The sequence below is a fragment of the Myxocyprinus asiaticus genome, chromosome 18 (assembly GCF_019703515.2).
Source record: "Myxocyprinus asiaticus isolate MX2 ecotype Aquarium Trade chromosome 18, UBuf_Myxa_2, whole genome shotgun sequence".
Lineage (NCBI taxonomy): Eukaryota > Metazoa > Chordata > Actinopteri > Cypriniformes > Catostomidae > Myxocyprinus > Myxocyprinus asiaticus.
This window is the reverse complement of record NC_059361.1, coordinates 31,778,063-31,801,803: the sequence shown is the minus strand read 5'-3', so window position 1 is coordinate 31,801,803 and position 23,741 is coordinate 31,778,063. Positions and strand designations below refer to the sequence as shown.

The 23,741-nt window shown below is 40.0% G+C and overlaps 1 protein-coding gene across 2 annotated transcripts in view; it reads right to left on the bottom strand.

Moving 5' to 3' along the window:
• The window catches only part of srgap1a (SLIT-ROBO Rho GTPase activating protein 1a), a 190,739-nt gene that overhangs the window by 137,209 nt on the left and 29,789 nt on the right, over positions 1-23,741 (bottom strand). For both annotated transcript variants that reach the window (XM_051724425.1, XM_051724426.1), the window contains exon 2: positions 1,269-1,464. In XM_051724425.1, coding sequence (XP_051580385.1) covers positions 1,269-1,464 — 196 coding nt within the window. The remainder of the gene's footprint in view (positions 1-1,268; positions 1,465-23,741) is intronic.

Genomic DNA, 23,741 nt, shown 5'->3' with positions numbered 1-23,741 from the left:
AATGAGCAGAATCGGTGGTCCGTAAACTGTACAAGCAATAACCTTGATACAAAGAATAACACACTATAATATTCTATCTCTGCCCAGACGTAAACCTCTAACTTGAATCGCATGAGGATACAGAATGTGTGTTCATCCATCCTTTAACTCCGACTCGGTTCCTCGAGGCTCGGGTGATGACGGGAGGCCGTTTCCTCGCTCTGTCGGCGGGCGGTACGGCTGCTGATTCTTGGCGGGCTGGCGGAGAAATCAGCGACGTCGACTTGGAAGAGGGAAGAGAAATCTTCTTTCTTCACTTCTGCAGGCAAACGGATGAAGATGCGGATTGCTCAGCGGTCTCCTTCGGATCCGTTAGTGTTCGGTGGAACACAGAGTAATCTCAACTCGTCCAGCAAGATGGAGATTGTATGGCCACAGTTTCAAGTCGGACGTTACTTCCTTGTGCCACGAGGCTACACCTGAGAGCAGCGATGAGCTGCGTCTACACACGGCGAGCAAAGTTGCCGGAAGCAAATCCCGGAAGCATTTCAGAGGTATTTCTACTCCTGATGATATCATGGTTGAGGGGCGTTCTGTCGTGTGCCTCATCCAATAGGAGTTGAGAGTTCGATCCTTTAGTGAGCAAGGCTTCATGGGATTTGTAGTCTGTTTTGGACTCCCTTTGTTTGATTTTGGCGCGGTTTTTATCAGTAAGATTTATGACTTGTTATGTGGGCCTGAGTTAGGTTTTACGACTGTGTTAGGCCTGCCTTTTTCTTCTATCTGAATACATGAGGCCCAACAACACAAATGTACAAGTAGTTTGAGAGTGCAGGGAGATCGACTCGTTTGCATCATTCATGAGAGCATCATGGGATTCCGGGCTTATTTCACTGGCTTTGTTGGCCGCAGTTCTCTGTTTGGTAAAGCTTTCTCTGCAGGACCATGGTTAATATTGTTGTTCAACAGGATTTCCACTATTAAAGACGATTTTTAAACAATGAAGTTGAAATAACGCAGATGGATGGCTTTAACGGAAGCATATACTATCGATGAACAACCTCAAAGCTCACCGTAGGCCTGTCTTTAAAGGTTTATAAATTATAGTTGAAAATAAATTAGTCTATGGAAAAAATAAATTGGATTTTTACTGGATTTTTGACCAGACTGTTGCACTCTATACCAATAATTTAAAATATTATATATATATATATATATATATTGTCCAATATAGTGACTAATATATTGTGCATCCCTAATGAACCCCAACACTCACATAACACACTCACTTATATTGCTGGTGATCCTTTGTGCTTCTGGTCTTGGCCATGAAGCGTTCGGCCAGCTTCTCCAAGTTGCGCGAGTACTCCATCTCGATCTCTGACTTTTTGCGGAAGAAGTCCTGGAGGTCCTGAAGGAGCTGCACCCTCATGTCCGTCTGCTGCTCCAGACATTTCTGCTGTTCCACCAACTGGGCTCGGATCTCTGAACAAACAATCAAACACGGTTCGTTAGAACAAGAGCCTGTAACTACAAACACAAAATGTCTATCAAAAACTAAAATTAGGCTGTTTATACAGGACTTCCTTAAAACCGATTTGTCGATTAGCTGTTCAGGCAAGCCACCCAAAAGTTGATTTGAAAAGACGTAATTTTGCACATCACTACCAGAGGCAAATTCAGAACAGTTTCACTGCCATCTTCAAAAGTGCTTTGGAAACCTATTGCTAGCTGCTTAGTGACGTCAGGCTACAATGCTATAAATGGTCAACAATATATCTTCTATAAATAAAGCATTCAAATTTGCCCCGAGCAGTTTCATTTTGCAGTATCAGCAATGTTAAAGTAATCCAGACTCTTCAGGTAAATACCCTTGCCCTGTGTTTCATTACAGCCAGAATGAGGAATGGTCCCAGAAACAAACCTAATGATTCTCTTAAGCCAGTGTGTGTACAGCTCGTACAGCCATGGAGGCACTCCACTTCATTTAACAAGCAGTTTTCACCAAATTACCTCCAGTTTCCTCATTCTATTGCCCCCTTGTCACAGGAAATGGAGCTCATTACATTTGCAGCACACTGTAGAAGCTTTGCAGCACCATACCATGATATACATTTAAACTTCCTCTCTCACATTACTTATATTCAAGGGTATGATCAGCATCAGATGATAAAAATGTGTTAAATAACTAAAAAAAAACTATTAGTCCTCACAAAAAAACTAGGATTAAGCATAACAGGAACATTGCTCACAGCAGGTGATCCCTACTAGAAATTTATGAAATTCTGAACTTAAAATTTGCACTATATTATTTTGCGGTTTACTTATTCACACATTTTTTTATTTTATTTTATTATTATTTTTGGATAAAAAAAAAATCTGGCTGATTTCTCTTAAGATAAATAGGCAAAATATTATTATCTAGCACCAAACATCAAAAATCTGATTTGTTAACTGATCTAATACTGCTCTTCAGTATTAGTATTTTTCAGTATCAAGTAACATGGTTGATTTTGCATTAATCACCGGATGACTGTACATTATCCTTTACACAATATACACAACAACAACAACAACAAAAAAAAAAGATTTAAGCATTTCAATTTTATAACAAATTTCCATCGAATTGAGTTGTGTAATATAATTAAATTAATGAAACCTTTTTTTTAATTTTTTTTTTATGATTATTCAATTCAATTTGATGGAAATTTATGAAATTGAAATGAATAAATCTTAAAATTATATTTTTGAGTGTACTACACCATTACCTTCCAAACTTTCAAAGGATTCTGAGTACAGTTCTAACTTTTACACTCGTCTCTCCTAGTCACTGGTATCAAGTGACCTTCCATGATTACAAAGAGCATTCCTGGTCCCGTGAGGTCAAGTGTATGGTAAACATCTGTACGGAGCAGTTGTGGTGAAGCATGTGAGAGACCATGTGTCGGATCAAAGCCCCTGTGATCCACTTCAAACATAAAGATAGAAGTGAGCACCTGTGCGCTGTCTGATACTACACAAATAAGACCTGAAGGTAGAATCCAAGCTGATCAGCCCACCGCTGTCTGTCTCTACAGTTAACTTTTAACAACAATTCAGTATCCACAGATGGGTTCCTGAGATAGCTAATGACTGCGATGAGCTATATTTAAGATTAAATGCTATACTTCAAAGTGCTGGAAAGAATGTGAGCTAACAACAGGGACAGGGTTAATTTAGAGCTTACTGGGATACAGTTAATGAACTTGAATAACCTCCATTAAACATCCATGAATAGAAAAATTACTTTACTTCTCTGACAAAGCAACAGACATTAGACCAAGTACACGCCAGGTGAACTGTGTAATTCCTGTGAAAGCAGCACTACCAAACGAAACTGCATAAATACTGACCGTTTTCAAACAAATTTCCCAAACACTCCGCCCATATTCCATTGGTCAAAAAACAAATAGTCCCACCCCAAACTCATTTCGGTTGGTCAGGATTCTCAAACAAACTGAGCGTTGCTCTGAAAGTGCCACAGAGCCATATAACAAATGGTCTACCAATGGCTTACTTACGACTGCTTCTTTATATACTGATTTATATTTTATATGACTCCAGTGGGTAAATCAATGTCTTTAGAAGCGATATGATAGGTGTGGGTGAGAAACAGATTAATATTTAAGTCCTTTATTACTATAAATCTTCACTTTCACATTCAGCCACCTACTGGTTGGGGCTGGTCAAAAGTGGAGATTTAAAGTAAAAAAAAGGACTTAAATATTGATCTGTTTCTCACTCACACCTATCATATCGCTTCTGAAGACATTGATTTACCCACTGGAGTCATATGGATTACTTTTATACTACATTTATGCCTTTTTTGGACCTTCTGAGTTCTGGTCACCATTCACTTACATTGTATGGACCTACAGAGCTGAAATATTCTTCAAAAAATCTTCATTTGTGAAGAAAGTCACACACATCTGGGATGGCATGAGGGTGAGTATATGCTGAGAGAATTTTCACATTTGGATAAACTATCCCTTTAATGGCAATACATTATAAAGTAATAATAATTGTGCAGCCGTATGAATGATGAATTAGAAAGATCGAGCTATCATAAATAACCATTCTAGTAAAAATCAGTATCACAGGCAGACCTTCTATATGGGAACAAAACTTCCCTTTCATACAAATAACAGATAGTGACTGTTGTTTTGAAGACAGGTAGGCAGGTGGTCAGTGGTCAAGGGAATATCCCGTTTTCATAGTTCAGCACAGCTGGGAGACGTCAGTCAGTGGACTTTACGCTCTGGCTCAGGAACACAGATGCGTGCAATGTGATTGCCCGTGGTCAGATTGATTTTTACCAACTCCAGTCCATCAGGGAGAGTCTATTCAATTCTGACAGCTCAAAAAGAAGGTTAGGCTGCCTTCTACCTCTAAAAGGCTGTCTTGTTAAGTTGCACCCAGTGAACCACACTGTTCTCACAGCAAATTAACACAGGACATACAGTTGAAGTCAGAAGTATACATACACCTTAGCCAAATACATTTAAAATACAGTTTTCACAATTCCTGATATTTAATCACAGAAAACATTCCATGTCTTAGGTCAGTTAGGATCACTACTTTATTTTAAGAATGTGAAATGTCAGAATAATAGTAGAGAAGTCACGATGCGGGGAAGGACAGTACCCAAGAGCAAAGGGAAAGTTCAATCAATTGGGTTTATTAATCAAACACAAAACAGTTCCTTTTTAAACTCAAATCAAACAAGCCCAGGCAAACTTGATCCTCCCCTGAGACACGGGCAGAGATCTGAAGAATCCTCCTCAACAACTGGGCACCGAACTGGCGAGGGCAGTGACCAATGAGCACAGAAGGTAACTCCTCTTCTGGAACTAACCACAGCCAATAAAATAAGAGAAACAAACACGAGGCAGTTGTCGCTCACAGCTGAAGGTTGTAATGATCAGTGTTCCCATGGAAACGCTAATTCAGCATGCCAGCGACACCTAAGACACATAAGGGCAAAACGTAAAAACACTTTGACAAAACAGACAAGGGGCGATGATGCCACGGACCTCCACAGGCGAACACAACCTGGCAAGGTGACCACACAAAACATGAAACAAAAGACAGACAGGGGATGATGATGTCATGGTCCTCGTCAGACAAAGCCCAACCGGACCAGTTGACAGAACCATAACATCACCGGAGAGCACACGGAGGTGACGCGCGCACGACGTTCCAAACAACTGGACCAATGTGCTCACAAAGGGGGAACATAAAACCCAAAGACAGGCCGATACTGCCACGGTCCTGTCAGGTAGAACCTAAACCTGACAAGGTGACCAGACCGTGAGGAGAGAGAAATATTTCATTTCTTTCATCACATTCCCAGTAGGGCTGTCAAATAAAAATGTGAATTTCGAATATTCATCTAATTTAAGAAAAAAATGCACAATTGAATGCTAAAAACTGTGCAATCGAATTTTGTGTGTGCCAAGAACTGACGAACACTTCAGATCGATCGCATTCTTGCACTAAAAATGGTTAGACACAGTGCAACAAATACAGTTTAACAACAAGCGTCTCAAGATGCTTTTTAAAGTTCTTTTTAATTAGACACTGCATCCAAACAGCGCACCTGCACGAGACTCTGAATAAACAAAAACAAAGAGAAACAAAGATGTTTGTCTAGCACAGTTTACATAGAAAAACAAATGGATGGTTGCAAAAGCGTTCGGTGTGAACAGACCCTTACGGTTAGTGGAGGAACTTGGCTGTTGCGTCTTGCTCTCTTAAAAGCGTTTCTTAGATTAAGCAATATGTTTTTTTAAACGCTTTGTCATGAAAGATGTTCAACTTGAAAATGTGTGTCTCGAGATCCTCACGCTCGGTTCCATTCTGTTGTGTTCCATCTGTTTGAACAGCCCCTGGCCTGGGCTGGGCTCATAGTCTGAGCCACTTCACCACCGAGTTCAGCCGAATACCACTGCTATCTGGGAATGTTGCTACCCTACATACAACTGTAATGAATAAAACAATGTGGTATTTTGCTGATATTATGAAGCTTGATTCTGGGATAGTATATATACTGTGGCATCAGTGCAAGTGTGACACCATGTGAACTGTATATTGAAGCGTCTACCCACCTTATTTTACTTTTGACTTAACATTTGAGAATATGGACTGACTAAAACGTATTTATTTATTTTATGCACATTAGTTAAAAATGGAATGCTCTTTTTAATAGTCAGGAATGTTCTTTGCAATCATATAACTGTGCTGTATGGTTTATGTATTTAATGTGCCCTCTTGTGGACTAAGGGAACAATGTCAATTTAAAAATCAGCTGACTTTAAAATTTGAATATTATTAATATTTTAATATTAATTAATATTTAAGGTACAAATTCAAATTTAGTTTCTCTGCTCAATTGACAGCCCTAATTCCCAGTGGGTCAGAAGTTAACATACACTTTGTTAGTATTTGGTAGCATTGCCTTTAATTTGTTTAACTTGGGTCAAACGTTTTGGGTAGCCTTCCACAAGCTTCTCACAATAAGTTGCTGGAATTTTGGCCCATTCCTCCTGACAGAACTGGTGTAATTGAGTCAGGTTTGTAGGCCTCCTTGCACGCACACGCTTTTTCAGTTCTGCCCACAAATTTTCTATCGGATTGAGATCAGGGCTTTGTGATGGCCACTGCAATACCTTGACTTTGTTGTCCTTAAGCTATTTTACCACAACTTTGGAGGTATGCTTGGGGTCATTGTCCATTTGGAAGACCCATTTGCGGCTGAGCTTTAACTTCCTGGCTGATGTCTTAAGATGTTGCTTCAATATCTCCACATAATTAAATAGTTCAAGATTACGCCGAGTATGGCTGCTGCGTTGCGAGCTCCGACCAAACATTGCAGTTTTTTTTTGTTTTGTCTACAGTTCTTATGTTTTTTGTCTTGGATGTTGTCTGCCTCCTCATCTACGATAGACAAACACTTTTGGAAATTGGTTCTGCAATAGCACACAGAAAACCGGACTTTAAATTCCTCAATGCCAACCCGCTGTTTACAAACACGGCAGTGGAGCCCTTTATCTGGGCAGCCCGGGGAAGGAGAGCCGGCGTTCTCATCAGACAAAGACGTCACACAAATCCACCCCTGCTACCCAGTATTGTACTGGCAAATTTTCAGTCTCTGGACAACAAGCTCTGTGAGCTGAGAGCGCAGATCTCTTTCCAATGTGAGACGAGGGACTGCTGCATTATCTGTCTTGCAGAAACTTGGATGTCTGCGGAGATTCCAGACTCAGCCATCGAGCACCGAGCAGATAGAGCGAAAGAACACTCAGGTAAAAGCAGAGGTGGTGGTGTATGTTTTATGATCAACAAATCCTGATGTGATCAGAGGAACGTACATTCTATCAAGTCTTTCTGCTCTCCTGATCTGGAAATTCTCATGCTTCTGTGTCGGCCATTCTGCCTAATGAGGGAATTCACAGCGGTCATTATCACAGCTGTGTACATCCCGCAACAAGACGACACAGACTGGACACTCAAGGAACTGTATGAGAGTATAAGTGAGCAGGAAACCACCCACCCTGACGCCGCATTCATTGTGACCGGGGACTTTAACAAAGCCAATTTCAAATCAATCGCACCGAAATACTTCCAACACATCAGTTTCGACACACGAGGGGACCGGGTTTTGGACCATTGCTACTCTCCCTTCCGGGGTGGCTACAAATCCCGCCCACCATTTGGCAAATCAGACCACTCATCTGTTCTCCTTCTACCCGCTTACAGGCAGAAACTGAAACAGGAAGTACCCGCCCTCAAAACAATCCAGTGCTGGTCGGACCAATCTGATTCTGTGCTACAAGACTGTTTTGATCACGCGGACTGGGAGATGTTCCGGTCCGCCTCTGATGACGACATCTAGGTATACACTGATAGCATATCATGTTTCATCAGTAAGTGCATAGAGGACGTTGTACCAACCAAAACTATACGGCTCTACCCTAACCAGAAACCATGGATTAATAGCGATGTTCGTGCGACACTTAATGCGTGGACCTCCGCTTTTAATTCCGGGAACACGGAGGAGCATGACTTATGCCCTCCGCAAAACTATCAGACCAGCCAAACGCCAGTACAGGGACAAGACTGAAGGACAGTTCAACACTACTGACTGTTTGGAGAGGGATCAACAAGTATTGTGCTCCTTGAAACAACCACACCGTCTTTTTCCAGAGCAGCCTGTATTTCTCCTGAAGTTACCTCTGGGTTTTTCTTTGTATCCCGAACAATCCTTCTGGCAGTTGTGACTGAAATTTTTCTTGGTCTACCTGACCTTGGCTTGGTATCAAGAGATCCCCGAATTTTCCACTTCTTAATAAATGATTGAACAGTACTGACTGGCATTTTCAAAGCTTTGGATATCTTTTTATATCCTTTTCCATCTTTATAAAGTTCCATTGTCTTGTTATGCAGGTCTATTGACAGTTCTTTTCTGCTCCCCATGGCTCAGTATCTAACCTGCTCTAAATGTTTAGCCAAAATTTCACAATTTTTGCCAGGGTATGCAAACTTTTGAGCACAACTATATATACCAGGCGTTGTGTGAAAAAAAGCTCGGAGGATCAGAGACTCCGGCCACCCAAACCATGGGATGCCCTCACTGCTACCATCAGGCAGGCAGTATCGCAGCATCAGGAGGTCCTTTGCTGTTGTTCTGGGATTTATTTACACTTTTTGCAGTAAACTTCATTCATCTCTAGGAGACAGAATGCGGCTCCTTCATGAGCGGTATGATGGTTCTGTGGTCCCATGGTGTTTATACTTGCATGCTATTGTTTGTACAGATAAACCGTGGTACCTTCAAGCATTTGGAAATTGCTTCCAAGCATAATCCAGACTTGTGGAGGTCCACAATTTTTTTTTTCTGAGGTCTTGGCTGATTAATTTAGATTTTCCCATGATGTCAAGCAAAGAGGCACTGAGTTTGAAGGCAGGCCTTAAAATACATCCACAGATACACCTTCAATTCACTACACCTCCTATCAGAAGCTAATTGGCTAATTGTCTAAAGGCTTGACATCATTTTCTGGAATTTTCCAAGCTGTTTAAAAGGCACAGTTAACTTGGTGTATGTAAACTTCTGACCCACTGGAACTGTGATAGTCAATTAAAAGTGAAAAAATCTGTCTGTAAACAATTGTTGGAAAAATTACTTGTGTCATGCACAAAGTAGATGTCCTAAACGACTTGCCAAAACTATAGTTTGCCAATATTAAATCTGTGGAGTGGTTAAAAAATTTGTTTTAATGTGTACGCAAACTAAAGTGTACGTAAACTTCTGACTTCAACTGTACTACAGCCCTATCTCTGCAGTGAGGCTAAAACTAAATAGAAATCAAGTACAACAACTTTATCCAAACTCTTTTGATAGTTGACTTTGATGTTCAAAAGGCTGCCTACTTTCTGGAACATATATTAATGCAAAACTAAAACCTTGCATAGTAATGGTGTCATTGGGTTGTATCAAAATATCTAATTCAGTCATAAACTTTCTACATAAAAGTGCCAGAGTATATTGCAAGAACTCAATGGGAGTTTGAGTCAGTCGTTAACGTGATAGCACACATGCATCACCCAGACGTCTATATAATGTGCGTGTTTACATCTGGAAGACGTTTTTTTTTTTTGGTTGTTTGCTCATCTACAATACGTATAAAAGACGTTTCCTCTCGGATGTCAATAAGACATTCTGCAGGTATCTTTGAGACGTTTATTATTACAAATGTTTGTTAATCTGATCTTTCTAAGACGTTTAGAAGATGTTAATTAGATTGTGACGCTTTCAAGATGAAAAGATCTAAAAACAGCCATCTGGGTATGCATTTTAAAGGAACAGTTTACCCAAAAATGAAAATTCTGACATATTTCACTCCCTGAACCCGTATGACTTCCGTGGAGTACAAAAATAAATGTTTTTACAGGTCTTTGCACTTTCAATGTTTGGACTGAGTAAATAATGACATAATTTTCATTTTTGGATGAACTATTGCTTTCATTACTTTATGTGATGTCATTACATTATCTTACAGTGTATGGCAGCACAGCAGTGCCCGCTCCGGGCTGGGCAGTAGGCATCGCTCAAAAAATCCAAAAGGAAAATCAGTTTCAAATGGGTTTATGAGAATGGCCATTTACTGCCAAGATGCAAGTGTTTCAGCACAGTCTTGCATGGCATGGTAGCCACAATGTGCAGTACAATCCCAACATTCATCATCTGATTGATATTATAGACACAGGCAAAATAATGGCATACAACACACTTATGGTAAGACAGAACTATTGATCCCCAAGGGGAAAACCAGATATCACAGACCTCTTGTAATTTTGCCTATTGGCACAAAATCTGTTTGACATAATCAAGCAACAATCCATGCAGGATTGAACAATAAATGGCCAAAAGACATCAATTCAGATGTCATAAGTTCTTGTCCACCAATGTAACTCAACATTTGTGAAAATATCAAGTGCAAATGTTAATTAAAATAACTGCAGAAGAAAATAAATGAATAGGCTAGATGTTTGAGGTTTAATTCCAAAGTATGGGTCAAGGATGGCCAACTAGTCAATTAGTGGCCAATTAATTTATCTAGAATCTTTTATTATTTAAAGCTGAAGTATGTAATTTCTGCACCACTAGCACCACCAAAAATAATTGCAAAAATAAACTTTGTTTTTAAAACAGCTTTCTGAATATGTCCCCCGTCTGCCGTTGGTCAAACAAAGAGATACTGCCACCCCCAACTCATGCCATTGGTTGAGTAATGTTGTTGGGGCGGGTATAAGTGGGTCGCTCAAAACAAAGATACATTTTGTTATTAAAATGAATTGTATTCCAAAATTTAACTACCTGGTACAATCTCTCCCTGTAGATGTCCCCCTCTCTTATTTCAAGGAATTTGATAGCATAGCGAAGTCCTTCATTTGGAATGGTAAACATCCCAGATTGCATTTTAATAAGTAATAGGGGCCGATAGACAAAGGAGGGCTAGGCCTACCCAAGATTTTGTTTTATTACTATGCGTTCAGTCTCAGACATTTGGCTCATTGTCACTTCCACCTGAGAGAGCCCCTCCCTGGTTTATTATTGAACAGGCAGTTCTTGCCCCTATTTCGGCATTACAAATCATCTCTATCAAACTAATCGAAAAAGTTAAGTTATACCCCGTTATTTCGCATTTACACTCGGTTTGGACTAAAGTGTCCAGATTGTTTAAATTGGACACTTATTTAAATGTTGCCTCGAGCATATGGCAGAACCCAAGACTGTGTATTGGCAAGTCTCCTTTCTGCTGGCCAGAGTGGATTGTGAGGGGTGTTGCTACACTCGGTGACCTATATGAAAGTGGTGTGTTGAGATCGTTTGAAAACTTGGTCCAACATTTTGGGATCCCCAGACCTCAGTTTTATAGGTATTTACAACTGCGCAACCTGCTTTGTACTATTTTTGGGAGTGGCACACATCCCCCTAAGGAAGCAGATGCTTTGGGAGAGGTGATTGCGGCTTTTGGAAAAGGTCATGAGGCATCAGTGTACTACTCCCTGTTAATTCAGAGTATGGGGGATGGAGCCTTAACTTCTCTCAAGAGAGTATGGGAGAAAGATTTCAACTTGGCATTGGAGGAAGGAGTGTGGGCTAAGATTCTTAAAAACATTAAGTCTGCATCTAGTGATGCAAGGGTGCGTCTTATACAATTCAAAATTTTGCATAGATTTTATTGGACCCCCTCTAGACTGTATAGACTTGGTCTTAAAGACACACCCACCTGCTGGAGATGCCAGTCGGAGGATGGAGACATGGCCCATGTTTTTTGGTGGTGTGTCGAGATCCAGAAATTCAGGTCGAAGGTTCAGAATTTTGTGTGCGACGTGGTGGGCACTCAGGTTTAGTTTTGCCCCAGACTTTGTGTTCTGGGCGATGGGGCGGTCATCGATGTGGGGGATGGCCATATAGAGAACTGGGTTCTGACATGTGTGATGATTGCCAGGAAGGTTATTCTGAGGGGTTGGAGGTCAGCTGGTGTGCCCCCATATCCGGAGTGGTGCACGGAGGTGGGGAGGGTGGCAGCTTATGAGGAGGTGTCATCCAGAAGACGGGGTGGTTTGGATAAGTTTATTCGGAAATGGGGCAGGTATTTGGAGTTTTTGGAGGGCTCTCGGGTGGGGTGTGGAGAGAGTAGTGTATTATAGTTAGTATGATTATTATGTGTGTGTATGTATGGATGTATGTGTATTTATATGTATATGTATTTATGTTTGTATATGTATGTATGTATGTATGTATGTGTGTATATATATATTTATTTTTTTATATATGTATATGTGTGTGTCTGTTGGATTTTTATTTCTATATATTTTCTTATGTTTGACCACAGGGTTGTTTTTTGGGGGGGCAGGGTTTAAATGTTGATTTTATATATATATATATATATATATATATATATGTGTTTACATTTCATAGCTAGTGTATGATTTAATAAAAAAAAATTAATTACAACAAAAAAAACAAAAAAAAAAAGATACGTATGAGTCAGTGGAATTGTATTAATACATTTTTTTGTTTGTTTAGAATTTTTATTTAAAATATAGTTAGAATCAGGTATTGGATTTACTGTAAGCTCTAAAAAAAAAAAAAAAGTATGTGTAACACGCTTTTTTTTTTTTACAAGAATTGTATTGTATGTCTTATATGTTGTATCTTATATGTTGTATGAAATAATTCTTCCTCAAAAGTAATAAAAGAATTAAAAAAAAAAAAAAAAACTATTTTCATAGCCCCACAGAAACGCAGTGCTTACAGTTTTCGAGAAAATTAACCTATGAATGGCTTACTTATAGTTGTCTCTGCATATTAAGCTGGGACATGAGAAAGTATCTGAAAGAAAAGTTACATTCTTCAGCTTTAAAATCATTGGCTTATAAAACATCAACATTATAGCTATTCAGACAGATGTTTTTGGGCGTTGCATTGTATTACGCTGATTTTTGGGCATTCTACAAGGGGTACAGTGCTTTTAATACAGCATTGTAAGTATTACAAAATAGTCCAACTTTTAAAATCACATCCCGACACCCCTTAATTATTTTCCATTCTACTGTATTTTGTCAAACTATTTTTGAACAAAAAATAACTTGTTCTTATGTAAACACCCAGGTAAACATGAATCCAGCATATTTATACAACTTCTTTAAACCAATTGTCGACTAGCCATTCAGGCAACCCATCTACTCAGTTTTGAAAATATGTATTTTTGCACATATATTCCAAAGCATGTCATATTAAACAATTTCTTTCTGACTTAATGTAGAAAACTGTGAAACTTAGGCACGACATTCGTAGTTTTTACTCTATAAAAGTCATTTCATGTGGCGACAACATGAACACGGGGCTCCCATGTTGTTTTTTCTGACTGCAAGTCTTCCTTAGACCCAATAGGAAGTTTGAACCTCAGAGGGATATGTCCAGCTATTAGCTCATTACCATTTTCTGAGACGGTCTGGAGGCCTGCATACAAAAACATACACAAACAGGAAGGACTGGCCCCAAGGCATTTATCAGTCTTTGGAGTCTGGTCAGACTGTGGTCTACTGACCTAGAAGCAGAGAAGCAGATCCTTCCTGTTCTGGGCTTCAATTGGACCAAATTACACCTCACTGCCTGAACTCCTCTGACCTCAAATTAACTCCTCCACTTTTAAACATCACTGCTCTCCTCAAATTTTAAACATGTATCAATAGCATACCCATAGTAACTCAGTGTTTGGAGATTTCCTTTAATAGACCAAGGCAAAGCACAGAAGCCAGTGAAACAGCATTTAAGAAGTTGTCATACAAAACTGAGAAAAATATCAGGAAGTTAGACAAATAAATGAGCCGAGTGTGGACTCAAATCCAGCTTTGGCAGTATTTTGTTATGCGTGGGCCAAGCAAAGCAAATCTGAAACTAAAAGAATTAAACAATAATCTAATTATTAAATCCAGATAATTTAGGCTACTTGAACCCAGGAAAACATCTAAAAAAATTTGTATACATCTAACAATATAATGCTATATAAATTTATATAGTATTATATTTCAGGAATGGGAATGACTAAATTTGTCTATAATTTTACATACAAAAAGGCAGTAGAAGTCTACAAGTATTTTGACTGTTTTACTCAGATAAGTGTTTGACTATATCCGTTTCAGGTAGAAAATGTGTTTCAATGAGGTCGAATGTGAACAATTTCCATGTTGTAGAAAATGTGAACAATGAAGTCAACAATTTATAGGCCTACATAGTGGGAAAAAAATGGTTTTCCAAACACAGACCCCATCAATAATTGTTCAGACAAACATGTAATCCCGCCCAAAACTCACATCGTTGGCTGAGCCAGAAAATTACATGTCAAATAACTTAGTGTTTTGATAGAACTGCCTCCAGGTTCTCCATTTGACTGGCAAACACAGGCAAGCTGAACATATTTCACTGATATCAATCAGGTAGTAAGGACATTTTATGTGTGCATGAATGAATGAATGAAAGTTGCTTACAGCAGCTTTAAGAGAAAAGTTAGTTTCAGCCACAGTGACCCAATAGCAAACACTCAAGTGGTTTCTACAGAACCTCCCAACAAGAGGAGACAGGCTCACTCCATGCAGATATATGCAGTACATCAATCATTGGCCATAATTACAGTGGCCCTTGAGAGTCATCACTCAAATCCAAACCAAATAAAGTAGCAGAGCCGAAGAAATGCAAGATGTGCCATAAGTAATTGGTAGATTGTGAAGGGGAATGTTGTTTATTCAGCTGCTGTCTGATATCTGTGTGAGCTCGACATATGAAAGAAACATCAGCCAATGGAAGATCATATTTTCAGAAAAAAAGCTCAGACTTTATTTTTTGAGTGAACTATCCCTTTAAGTATCTTTAAATGAGTTTTAAATAACAAAGTGAGAGAGGGAAAGGTGAGAAAAGACTGGAATTGCTCTCAGTAAATTATATCTAGACCTTCCCGAGCTACTTCATGTGCCCTCAGGCGAGGGAAAGAGCATCACAAGAAACTCAATACAAGCACTCATTCTTCAGTTTCATACTGCAAAAGGATTACTTTCTCAGTTTTTCTCACAAATTTTTTGGCTGAAAAAAATAGCCACTATGTTGCAAGATGACACTCTATGCTTCTTGGGCTTGCTTTGTTCTTTTGTTTGGAGTATGCCAGCGAGAAAAGTTGTAAAAAGAGAACCGGGGTTAACGTTTCATCCCCTTTCCATCGTAAAAACTACGTTTGATCGGCAAACTGTTTGAGGGAGCTGCCAGAACATGCCCTTTGAAGACCAACATTTGGAGGAAAACCCTTGGAAATGTGTGAAATCCTTTAATTAGCTGGGAGTTTTCCCAAAATCTAGAAGGTCAAGAATATTCAAACACAACAATGTTTGCCCAAGTAAATTTACGAAGGTTCATACCTTATCGCAACTTGAGATCAAACGGATTGTTCACGTCAAGAAGGAAAAACTAATCTTCTATAAATACCACTCCAATGATCGTGGTAAAAATGCAGTAGTTAGTCCAAATGCCCTGCAGTGTGGTGTTTGAAGTGATAACTCTATTCAAGAAACTCAGCAATTTATGCATTCAATGCTTTGGGGGACGTTGGAATAGCCTGACGGGGCCCTACAGACCACACAAGAGGCAGTTCAATCGTACACACCTGCACAGTACTAGTTGAATCCAAACACACATCTGCACTGTCCAATATTCTATGCAACTGCAAAAGTCTATAAGACACCTGCAGAACTCCATCCTCCAACAGTTGACATGTGACATGTTATCCCACCCATGCATATACCACACGTCATTCTCTAAAGCATACTTAGTTTACCGTGTGCAGCTATGTCTCAAGCGTAGTGTGCGTGACGCAAATTTAGTCATCAGCACAGTATGCGCGGACTGTCCGTGTGCAGCCTGGTGTTTCTAGACATGCGGACAATCTGCATCAGTAAATGTGGCTGCCATTGACACTGGTTCATGGTTAAAAGAGCTAGTGCATACTTTGAAAGGCTAAGTGCTCGACCTGGCATGAGACTGAAAGGCATGCAGAAAAACAAAGTATATCCTAGCTTTAAACCACTTCAGATAGCTTCAGCTAAATGATTACTTTAATTCTTTACACAATGCTAGCAAAGTATTACATAAAATACTACAGCTAAACACAGTATTTGAACAAGGCCAACTTTCTATCAAAAGGACAAAGATGGTTTTCACCAAAAGGCTGATCAGATATGTAATCTAGATAGGATGACAGAACTAACTAACTAACTAACTTCACATGTGGGCAGATCAAGGGCTCTGCTGACAGGTCACAGTGGCTTTAGCCCATCACACTACTACAGTGCACTGTGGACATGAGGTAGGTTCCGTCAGAGAACATTAGCATTCCCTGCCGGGCTAAAAGTCTCTTGTCTGACTGCCCACTGTGAGGAGTTCAGAGGAGAGCAAGACCGCTCAAGCCAGAATGGCTCGACCCAACCTGACAGCCCCTGACACTAACACCAGAGGGTGCTTAAAGCTGATGGACAGGAGGCATCGCAGTCTTAGAGCAAGAATTCATAGAACCTAAACATTTCATTTAAAAGTTCCATGGAATTACCATGTTTTGCATATGTACCACAGTAACCCAATTATATTATTTGAAGTACCTTATATGGATATGGAAATTGGGCGAATCTCACAAAAACTTTGGAACTGGAATTTTATTTAGCATAAAGAATGAAGCCAATTTTTAAGACTATGAAGATCTTTTGCAATGTGCTGTTATTTTCATGACAATTAAGCACATTTCCCAACAAATACTCACTGATACTGTACTATAGCTCATTTTACACTGTTATTGGAAAAATTTTATAACTTGGTTGACTTAAAAATAATTCAATCTCATAGGCCTGCCAAAATATTGTGAAGTTGAAGCACCTATATTTTGCAAGGGAGTTTATGGGAGTTAATACATACATACATACATACATACATACACACACACACACATACACACATACACACACACACACACACACACACACACACACACACACACACAGGCGGCCATAAGTTTGGAATAATGTACAGATTTTGCTCTTATGGAAACAAATTGGTACTTTTATTCACCAAAGTGGCATTCAACTGATCACAATGTATTGTCAGGACATCAATAACGTGAAAAATTACTATTACAAATACTATTAAACTATTTCTATGATTTCTCATAAAAAAATCCTCCACGTGCAGTAATGACAGCTTTGCAGATCCTTGGCATTCTAGCTGTCAGTTTGTCCAGATACTCAGGTGACATTTTACCCCACACTTCCTGTAGCACTTGCCATAGATGTGGCTGTCTTATCGGGCACTTCTCATGCACCTTACAGTCTAGCTGATCCCACAAAAGCTCAATGAGGTTAAGATCCATAACACTCGGAGTCACGTGACGCCATGCGAGGGGCGGATGTGTAGGTGTGCACTTTGCCAGTTTTTAGTTATTTTTGTGTTATAATCCGGTGAGATTTCATACACCCTGCTACATATTTGCTCTTTGAAGTCAATATGTCAAATTCAAAATCCTCGGGCTCTGGAGATATTAAAAGACACTTACGTGCTCAAGCTGAAACCTTTGACGGGCCTGCAGACCGGAGACTCGGTTTGACTGGTGCGGCGGGAGATATTCAGCGTCAACTATCCAACATATTTATGATGCTGATGAAAGTTGTCGCTGATTTAGAAGATCTTGCTGTAATACGTTGATCGATTACGGCGATGGAAACACAATTGAAGAGTTTGTTACAAGAGTGGCAGATGTTGAGAAGCGGATCAATTATCTGGAGTCAACGGAGAGGGAATTATCTGATAATCCGCTGGCGACCAAAGTTGATTTGGAACACATTCTTGAAAAACTTGAAGAACTTGAGAATAGGAGCCGCAGGAATAACATCCAAATTGTTGGAATTCTTGATCATGAGGAGGGCAGAGATATGGTGAAATTCCTAGATGAGCTCTTCCCGAGTCTGCTTGACATAACAGGCCATAAGCTGGAAATCGAGCGAGCTCACAGAGTCCCGGCTCGCAGATCCACGGAAGGAGAGGCCCCGTTCAATTCTGGCCAAATTCCTGAGATCATCCGATAAAGATCTTGTGTTACGCGAGGCGAGGAGCAAAGGAAAGCTTTCTTGGAAGAATGACAACATTTTCTTGTTCCCAGACTTTGCGAATTTGACAAGAGAGAAACATGATCGATTCAAAGAATGCAAGAAACACTTACATCAACGGAAGACTGCTTTTGCACTGATGTTCCCGGCCAAACTGAGTATAAATACTTAGGATGGCCGCAAAGTATTTTTATGCCCCAAGCAAGCACTGTCCTTTATAAAAACATTGGAGTGAGTAAGCCATTTGGTGTTTCTTATGTGAGTGGATTGACTCGCTCTACTTACTCTTGGCTGTCTGAGGAAGTTGGGCACCATTTTGTTTCTTTTTGTGTTGGTTCCGCCTAGCGGCTGGAGTTTGTTTTGTGGAATAACACTCCTTCAAGAAACTTTTGCATTGACGGAAGATCGCTTTTACACTGAAGTTCTCGGGTCAGTGATAAGGATGACCGCAAAATATCTACATGCCTACAACAAGCGATGTCTTTTATAGAGTTGATGGACTGAGGAAATCATGTTGTGTTTCTTATGTAGCCTCTGAGTCAACTTGACTCGTTAAATATCACTTGACCGTCCGAGGAAACGGGATGCCAGTTTTGTTTCTTTTTGTGCTGGTTCCGCCTATCGGCTGGAGTTTGTTTTATGGAGGAACACACCTTCGGGACAGCTGTGGATGAATCTGCTTTTTCTTTGTGCTTATGCCTTCTACTGGCTGGAGTTTGTTAAAAAGTATTTTCTGTTATGTAATTTTGCCTCAAAATTTGTATAGAAACACCGGGCTTGAGCAATCCGATGGCAAAGTTGTCACGGGGACTCTCGTAGGCGTGCATGGACTCTTCGAGTTTAGAGGGATCAACGCCGGTTGGCGCTGTCGTGTGTAGGGTTAATGCGCACCTTTTTCTTTTTTCTGTTTGTTTTGTTCGGGGGGAAGTTCAGGGTTTTATTGTTGCAGGGTGGGGGGGTTAATGTTTGGGGAGGGAAAAAAAGTTATGATTTCAAATGGTTTGATGTTGCATTTTCTGTTATGTCTATGTGATTTGCTGCATGGAATCAATGAAAATTGTTAATAACAAAATAGATCCATAACACTCTTCCAATTATCTGTTGTCCAATGTCTGTGTTTCTTTGCCCAATCTAACCTTTTCTTTTTGTTTTTCTGTTTCAAAAGTGGCTTTTTCTTTGCAATTCTTCTCATAAGGCCTGCACCCCTGAGTCTTCTCTTTACTGTTGTACATGAAACTGGTGTTGAGGAGGTAGAATTCAATGAAGCTGTCAGCTGAGGAAATGTGAGGTGTCTATTTCTCAAACTAGAGACTCTGATGTACTTATCCTCTTGTTTAGTTGTACATCTGGTCTTCCACATCTCTTTCTGTCCTTGTTAGAGCCAGTTGTCCTTTGTCTTTGAAGACTATAGTGTATACCTTTGTATGAAATCTTCAGTTTTTTTGGCAATTTCAAGCATTTTATAGCCTTCATTCCTCAAAACAATGATTGACTGATGAGTTTCTAGAGAAAGCCATTTCTTTTTTGCCATTTTTGGACTAATATTGACCTTAAGACATGCCAGTCTATTGCACACTGTGGCAATTCAAAAACAAACACAAGACAATGTTAAGCTTCATTTAACAAACCAAATAGCTTTCAACTGTGTTTGATATAATGGCAAGTGATTTTCTAGTACCAAATTAGCAATTTAGCATGATTACTCAAGGATAAGGTGTTGATTGCTGCTGGAAATGGGGCCTGTCTAGATTTTATCAAAAAGTACTTTTTTCAAATAGTGATGGTGCTGTTTTTTACATCAGTAATGTTCTGATCACTTTGTGATCAGTTGAATGCTACTTTGGTGAATTAAAGTACCAATTTCCTTCCGAAACAGCAAAATCTGTACATTATTCCAAACTTTTGGTCTCTAATGTACACACACACACACACACACACACACACACACACACAGATCAGCCACAACATTAAAACCACTGACAGGTAAAGTGAATAACGTCGATTATCTTGTAACAATGGCACTTGTCAAGGGGTGGGATATATTAGGCAGCAAGTGAACAGTCAGTTCTTGAATTTCATGTGTTGGAAGCTAAAATGAGCAAGCATAAGGATCTGAGCAGAAAATGGCAGGTCTTGTGGCTGTTCCCAGTATGCAGTGGTTAGTTCCTTCCAAGGAAGGACAACCAGGGAACCGGCGACAGGGTCATGGGCGCCCAAGGCTCATCGATGCACATGGGGAGTGAAGGCTAGCCCATCTGGTGATCCCACAGAAGAGCTACTGTAGCACAAATTGCTGAAAAACTTAATGCTGGCCATGATAGAAGGTGTCAGAACACACAGTGTATCGCAGCTTGCTGCGTATGGGGCTGTGTAGCCACAGACCGATCAGAGTGACCATGCTGACCCCTGTCTACCGCCGAAAGCGAGTACAATGGGCACATGACCGTCAGAACTGGACCATGGAGCAATGGAAGAAGATGGCCTGGTGTGATGAATCACATTTTCTTTTAGATCATGTGGACAGCCAGGTGTGTGTTTGTTGTTTACCTGGGGAAGAGATGGCAGCAGGATGCACTATGGAAAGAAGGCAGGCCGGCGGAAGCGGTGTGATGCTCTGGGTAATGTTCTGCAGTGAAACCTTGGGTCCTGGCATTCATGTGGATATTACTTTGATACGTACCATCTACCTAAAGATTGTTGCAGACCATATATACCCCTTCATGACAATGGTATTCCCTGATAGCAGTGGCCTCTTTCAGCAGGATAATGCGCTCTGCCACACTGCATAAATTGTTCAGGAATGGTTTGAGGATCATAACAAAGAGTTCAAGGTGTTGACTTGGCCTCCCAATTCCCCAGATCTCAATCCGGTTGAGTATCTATGGAATGTGATGTACCAACTAGTCCGATCCATGGAGGCCCCACCTCGCAACTTACAGGACTTAAAGGATCTGCTGCTAACGTTTTGGTGCCAGATACCACAGGACACCTTCAGAGGTCTTGTGGAGTCCATGCCTCGACGGGTCAGAGCTGTTTTGGCGGCACAAGGGGGACCTACACGATATTAGGCAGATGGTATAATATTGTGGCTGATTGGTGTATATAAAATACTTAACCCCACAAAACATGTCTTAAGCATAACAAAAACTGATAAAGGCACTGTTTTGGACAAGCCAATGATAATGCATAAATCTCTGAATGAAAATGACCAAAAGGGGTCTAGTCATAAGGAATCAAATTTTCCTTGATATTTTGACATAATAGGTAATTGTACAATGAAACATACTGCATGTTTGTAAGCTTCCTATCCAGTCCAAAAAGAGCATTTATTGTTTCCACCCTACAAAAACGACTCGTTTTGACATTGGCCCCATATTGACATAGAAATGGAGTGTTCATTTGAATATCCCTGCCTCCACAACATACGTAATCGTCCCACTGAACTGAGTGGCTGAGGTATTTTGCATTTTATTAACATAAAAAAACTAGTATGTTTCATTTTGACCAAAATAAAGTAATTGGCACACATGCTCTACTGCCAATAGAAATACTGTTCAAGAAAGGGTGTTCACATTTAAGTCTAGAGGTACACTGATATATCGGTTTTACCGATTAATCAGTGCCGATAGTTGATTTTTGGAACTATCTGTAATCTGCAAATAACTATGCCTCTAAGGGTGCTTTCACGCTGGCAATTTAGTTTGAAACACAGCACGGTTCGCATGAAAAATTGGTAATGTGAAAAGCTGTCATGCGGAACAGGGAGCGCACCACGGTACCGAACCCGAGACTACCTGTAGGAGGTGGTCTGAGTTCGGTTGCAATGGAACTGTAGTGCGATTCGTGAGAATGTAAAGCAACTCGGTCTCAGGTGCGCACTCGTTCAGGAAGTAAAGTAACCTGCGCATGCGTTTTAGCCGATGAGGACGTCTATCTATCTATACACCTTATAAATACTATATATAAATACTATTATAGGTTATAAATATAGGGTATAATAGGAGATGACAGTGGCGATAACTTCACCTTGGACACGAGCGTAAGCGTGCAGTGTAAACAAAGATGCAAATTAATTCCTTGCAATCAGCTGTCTCCTCAAAAAAAAAACGCCGTTTGCGAGCAGCAGCAAGCCGCCTTCCCCTGGACATCTGATGAGTTACACCATGAATCGCACATATACGCAGTTGTCGTTCAGTCTACTGTGCATAATGGCACCAAAATAACAAAAAAATTGTGTTCTCCATGCGTGTTTGTGATGACGTAAGATGAATGCAAATGGACTGGGGTTCGATAGAATCGAGTGAGTGTGAAACCTGACCAAAGCTGCGGGGGGCAACGGGAACAATCGCACCCGGAATCGGACCGCAGCAAACATGCCCAGTGTGAAAGCCCCCTAAGTCTGTGCCGACTAAGAAAATGTTGTAACACTCTACGAATCGATTTTAAAAACTCAGCTTTTAATCAGTTATCGGCCTTTTCCACCACCTAAGTTATCGGTATCGGCAAAATCCACTATCAGTCGACCTCTACTTGAGTCCTCTTAATAATAACTAAACTAAATATATAAAGTGAAACACAGAGGGAAATAAACTAATTCACATCATCTTCACATTTTATCTGTTCACTATGTAACTGTTTTTTGTTGACTTTGTGATAGGGTCTTAGCCCAATGAAAAGCCCACATCGTTATTTTTTGGAACCCAATAGTAAGTTATTAAGTTAATTAATTATTATGAAAATATATGTAAAATATTAATATTATTATAATATTAACAAAAACTATTATTATTAATATTATTATAAAACATAACCATATTCATGTAATATTTTCTTAACCTGCATGCGGTGTAGCTATGCGGGCCCTTATTTTGGTGGAAGCTTTTATTTTGGTGGTACACTGAAGGAAGTAGTAGAATTGACAATGGCATTTTAATGCAGAGAAATGCTCTCATCCACTCTTCTGTCAACAAAAACCTGGTGTTTTGAGGTTACTTTAGATTTGGAAAGTAACTTTAGTGGCCAAGAATATTTGGAATAACACAAATTTGCAATTAGTGTATCTAGAGAGCTGTAAATTTAATGCGCTCAGCTCATTAGCATCACGTGTGCTTTAAATATGTGTAACACTACAGAGAACAGAGCTGCACTCATATATTAAGTGCAGCATGCAGCACGTGCGGACTATTTATTTAAATCACAGCCTTTGCAGTTTGATAATCGTAATTCATCCTATCACGATTTTGATTCTATTTAATTTAGATTAATCGTTCATCTCTAGAAGAATGCATAAAGCAGAGTGCAACAAAAGACAAAGGTGTTGTATATGCTAGTGGCTGCAGTCTCACTTCTCATATTAGCCAACCTAACATCCCCTATTATGGCCGAAATGAACGCACTGGGATGTCCTTATCCCGTATTCAAGCAGCAAAACAGTCAAGGGCGATCCCCTCCCCCATTCAAATTGTGAAATAATCCAGGGGGTGTCTACCCACCCAGCGAATATCCCATATTACCCA